The sequence below is a fragment of the Anneissia japonica genome, unplaced genomic scaffold (assembly GCF_011630105.1).
Source record: "Anneissia japonica isolate Jap-2015-1 unplaced genomic scaffold, ASM1163010v1 scaffold23129_len16651_cov116, whole genome shotgun sequence".
Taxonomy (NCBI): Eukaryota; Metazoa; Echinodermata; class Crinoidea; order Comatulida; family Comatulidae; genus Anneissia; species Anneissia japonica.
The window spans coordinates 1-5,665 of record NW_022695227.1 but is presented as its reverse complement, the minus strand read 5'-3'; the positions used below and the strand labels follow the sequence as shown (position 1 = coordinate 5,665).

The 5,665-nt window shown below is 35.7% G+C and overlaps 1 protein-coding gene across 1 annotated transcript; it reads right to left on the bottom strand.

Moving 5' to 3' along the window:
* Positions 1-2,173: 2,173 nt before the first annotated feature.
* Positions 2,174-2,509, bottom strand: LOC117101449 (uncharacterized protein K02A2.6-like; the record flags this gene model as incomplete). Its single annotated transcript, XM_033241425.1, has 1 exon — positions 2,174-2,509. A coding segment is annotated over exon 1 (336 nt), but the record flags the coding sequence as incomplete, so codon positions are not given.
* Positions 2,510-5,665: the final 3,156 nt, after the last annotated feature.

Sequence of the window (5,665 nt, the reverse complement as noted above, 5' to 3'; positions counted from 1 at the left end):
TGACCAGGCCACATTGCTTTCGTCTGGGAAATATAACCCCTCGTCGGGGACCTCACCCCCTCTCCCCTCCCCCGTCGGGCAAATCTTGGCGCCACCCCTGCCTATGGCACAGTTGTCAGCCATGGCCACTAGAGACAAATTAGAAGCTTTGGTAGTGACCGATTGAGAGAGAGTGACCTTTTGAGTGATATTAGCGGTAAGTTTGAAATAATTTTTGTTGCTTTTTGTTTCTACATCATTGCTAGGCTAGTCAGGGTAGACTACTCAGTTATGCTTGGGCCAGTGACAAAGGGTCCAGTTAGATCTATTCAATAACATACATTTTCACATTGTATTTTTAAAGCTCAGATTGACATTTTCAGCATTTAATTTTATTAATTAGACCAATAATATCTTATACAGTTATGCTTTTTTTGCAAATCAAAAAATATAATGAGACAGATTTGTTTTTTCACTCAAATAGATTTCTTCATCTTCCCTGTTTACAGCTTGTCAAAATGTAAACAATATATACAGACGGTTTTAAAGATTTTTTTTATTTTTTTTATTTTTCATGAATACAATTTCAATGAATAATCTGTGTGATTAGACTTTTACAATGATATTAATTTTATTGTGGTCTTAGTGTGTGACAACGATTTTCTGATATATAAAGTATATTGAAAAATAAATACTGTTTATAGGCATTTTAATTATCCATATTTTATTACTCAAGGAAACTGCAATTAAAACGCAATATATTGCAACGTTTTAAACTTGTTTTTAAAACGTTTCATAAAAACGATAACAATTTCTCTGACAATTGGTGAAAATTTTGTTTTAATATAACGTTCTGTGAACATTGTAATTTCGTTCTAATTATACATTTGTTTGTGAGATTTTTGCGTACGTCATTATAACGTATTTATAAAGTTTTAGTGCAAACAATCTGCAATCAAAAGGCAATGTTACTCACCGACGTTTTAAAATCGTTTTTAAAACGTTTTGTAAAAACGATATCAATTTTTGTGATAATTGGAGAAATTTTGGTTATGATATAACGTTCTGTAAACGTTGTGATTTCGTCCTATTTTATACACGTTTTGATGATTTTTACCCAAATCGGCGCGGCCTGCATATTGTAGGTATAAAATAGGAAATTTAATTTGCATAGCAACGGTTGCTATGGTGATTGAAATTATAGTTTTTCTTAACGCAAGATTCATTTTCGATGAATAACGAATATTTTGAGTAAGTTTTACCAATTGTTGATAATTATTATTCAAGTAATGTTATCTTTTATAATTTAGCTAAAACTATAATTTAAAGCGGAAAATTGGCGGTCATTTTGAATGCGTAATTTAGAGGTGTTCCCCGAAACGGATTTTGAATAATTTTGAGTTCTGAACCTCTCAAGACCTATATTTTCAGAAAATATCAAACTTAGCCGGTAGTACTTCCATTTCCACCTCCACCCCAAAATAGCCTCTAATCTGCTCGCCTATTGTTACTGTCCTTTTTTCCTTCATTTTGTATTTTTTCATACTTGCATTAAAGAATGTTTTATACTTGGTTCAAGGTGTTGCAGCTTTAGTGTAAATCAAAATGCTTTAGTTACTCATTATAAATCTTCAAACATAAGTAGTTCGTTTTGACTTTTTGTAACTCCGTTTTTCTTGACTTCCTTTTGCGTATTTTTCTAAGAAGGACAGGCATTTGTTCCGTTCCTCATCATTCTTTAACACTTGAATCCAATAGTTCTTGCAACTTTCAAAAGTATACCAAAGTAATTTAGTTTCGAATATTTCTTTTAAAATAAAGTCAATAAAAGGTTTCTTTAAATCCTCAAATCCAAGTTCACCAAGACTCTTCAATATTCGAGTTATCCTCAAGTGATTATGTCTTGACCTATAAAGAATGAATCACATAGAATAAAATAATATGAGGACAATAACATAAACTAGATTTGAAACGAGTTAGGTGATCCGCTTGTCAGGTAAAAGAAATCTCGCAGTGCTTAAAAGTGAAATACGGAAAAACACTGTAGCCAGGATTTTCGAACTGTGCAGGAAAATATCAAGTCTGCCGCTCTCTCTCTATTTAAAGAAAGGTCAGGAGACGTTAGAAAAACATTCATTTTGACCATGATGACGTCATCAATGCTTTTTTGATCAATTTTTTTTACTATCTTTACTGCTCCTTCAGCCAGTCCATTGGATTGGGGGTAGTGAGGACTAGAAGTCGTATGAACAAAGTCCCAATCAGCTGCAAAGTGCCTAAATTCAGCACTGTTAAATTGAGGCCCGTTGTCGGTCATCAGTTCAATAGGTGTTCCCTGTCTTGCAAACACAGACTTTATCTTACTTATCACTGCTACACTAGCTGTGCTGTGCAGCATGCAAACCTCTATAAATTGCGAAAAGTAATCTGCAATGACTACATGTTCCCTGCCATTAAATGTACAAATGTCTGCGCCAAGTTTTCCCCATGGATGATTTGAGGTTTGGTGGGGCTGAAGTGACTCTGCCATTTGTCGTCTCTGGTATATTATACATAAGTTACAATTGTTTACCACATTAGCTATATCTTGATTTATACGCGGCCAATACACTACTTCCCTTGCTCTCCGCTTACACTTTTCAACACTGAGATGATGTATTTTCTGCAATATTCATTTACACAGTGAAAAGTGGGATGATTATTCTATTTCCCTTAAAAATGGTAATATGATGACGTCACAATGTCCGATCAGCCATAATGATCTATAAAATCATATCTTTCAGAATATGTAATAAAAATTGGAGGTCATCTTTCATCCTAAGGAGCTATAACTAATTAAAATTAAACACGATTTTGACATTGAAAAATGTTGACGCACGTGTACGTGCACTTTAAGACGAGCGCACGTAAAATTATGTTACATGACATTCAACCGTCATCTGAAGTTTATGCCTACTGAATATGATTCACAAATGACTACTGGTTAGGATGATATGGGGGCATCACAGATTTGAGGAAAGAAAGATGAGGGGGTTAGAAAAAACATTTATTTGACTATGATGACATCATCAAAATGTAGAAAAAAAGTCAAATTTATAAAAGAGAATTGTCTCAGGTATAACTGATTAAAAATAGGCCTGATTTCAGCATATTTTCACTGTATGTTTGCACAAATGCGCGCAAGGATTCCTATGTTTCATGCGCGCGTACGGCATTGCTATTGGCCCTAAGATGACTGAAAAGAATGTAAATTTATGAATACAATGTCAGGAACCCAAAATATGTAAAAAAAAACTTCTAGCTTCTATAGGTGCGCGCGCGTATCGGAAAACGTCAAAAATTTTGAAATGCTCAAAATGGCATGAAACGTGCCCTAATTTAGTCAAAAAGTGATTTTGAGCATTTTAAAATGTGTGTGTGTATAACGTGTGTGTGTAAAACGTGTGTGTGATGAGTTGTTATACATAGACATTTACATTATACAACATGTGACTAATATTGTCTTTCAGTATGGTCTTACTCGCCACCTTTATTTATCTGCCTCTGCTAACCCAGAGGGCTCACTCTCCAGATTGCATACTACAATCAACACATCTTCCTTCCTATAAGGATGAACACTATTCCAACAAAACACTTATTTGTTTTTATAATTAAACTGATATCATAAGTACTAAATTTTGAACAAATCCCACAAAACACAAAATGGATTGTTCTGCAAGATGATAAAAAAAAACAATGATAATAACAACAAAATACATGGTCCTTAATTAAAACTAATGCCATGTCATTCATTCACTGCAAGAGTAATCTATGTAGTGTAATTATTGTTTACGATTTTGCTTCCAATCGCGTTCACTACGTCGTGGGACATTGATATTTTCTGCATGAGTATTATCTCTATCGCCATCATTATCATAATCATTATTTACATTGGTTTTTAAATGGACTTCTTCATCTACATCTTCCGATTCTGGTCTTTCACTAGGTACTGTTGAATTGTTTGTTACAATGTCGGTATTGTACCCAGGTGTTCCAACTGCCAACTCTGGTATATCATATGAACCTACTCGCTTCACATGATACTTCTGCTGCTTTTTCTTTACCCCGCTCTTCCTTGCTATGAAAGCTTTCGTGTCGAGTTGCTGGAAGTTTAACAAGTTATCTGCCATTAGCAAGTTCGTTTTCATCCTCCGGTTGTAGAGTAGCTCTGCTGGAGATTTTCCACATTCAAGAGGGGTGCTACGGTATACAGTATTTGCATGGCCTTCATGGTATCTTGATTGATGTGAACTGCTTTTTTGATCATTTTTTTTTACTATCTTTACTGCTCCTTCAGCCAGTCCATTGAATTGGGGATAGTGAGGACTCGTAGTCATATGGACAAAGTCCCAATCAGCTGCAAGTGCCTAAATTCAGCAGTGTTTGAGGCCTGTTGTCTGTCATCAATTCAATAGGTGTTCCCTGTCTTGCACACACAGATTTTATCTTACTTGTCACTGCTACACTAGCTGTGCTGTGCAGCATGCAAACCTCTATAAATTGCGAAAAGTAATCTGCAATGACTACATGTTCCCTGCCATTAAATGTACAAATGTCTGCGCCAAGTTTTCCCCATGGATGATTTGAGGTTTGGTGGGGCTGAAGTGACTCTGCCATTTGTCGTCTCTGGTATATTATACATAAGTTACAATTGCAGAGATCCCAAGTCTACCGAAAATCGCGGGTTTCTCCCGATTTTTTAGGCCGTCTCCCGCCCTCCCGATTTTTATTAATATCTCCCGATTTTTAAAAATATCCCGAAAATTTCACGAAAAATGTGATTTCCACGATGTCATAGAGCAATGAAACAAAAATTCTTATCTTAAGCCAATATACTATGGCGCTCGCTTAGCCATAAAATGTCATAAACAAGGCCAGGGAGTTGTTATTTAAGTTGTTTATCAAAATAACAACTCCAGGGCAAGGCAGGCGTGGCAGAATCTCCTTGTTTATCCTCCATGTTACGATCTTTTGCATCCAGCGCCGACCTCATTCAATGAGATGGCTGTCAGTTGAGTAAATAAATTTCAACAAATTAACGAAATCAGAAATCACATGGGAATGGATGGGGCCCCAAGTTTTCGCCGCGAAGATTTGGAACAGAATCAGTGCATAAAAAATACTTTTTCTTTCAAGTAAGCTTCAGTTCTTTAATAACAATACTAAAAAAATTATAGTTAATAGGTTTTGGTACTGAGCAGTCTTCCGAAAAAGGAAGTTTATTTTAATATCGATCCCGAAATACATGTAGGGCTTAGGCCTAGGCTCTATCTGCACTGCAGGGTATGTATGTACTGTATGGGTGTTGTGTTGGGTGGGCGTCTGTGTGTAGTGGTAGTCGCGACTCTGCGGCCTTAGGCCTAGTTACGCACGTATAGATGGAGCCTAGCGAGGCAGGATTTAATGTTTTTTCATGGCATTATGTACCAGTTATTATAGGCTAGACATATATAAATGCTGACTTAAAACATGTAGTATGATTTACTAACTAAATTAAAATATATAGCCTATATATTTTTTAATTTTTCAGCAAACGTGTGCTACCTTGCTAGAATTCTATGTTCTTTGATGAGATGTAATATATCAGCCATAGCCTCTAATATGCCAATGAACCAAGCAAAGCCTTGTTGACTGCTGCCAAGAACGC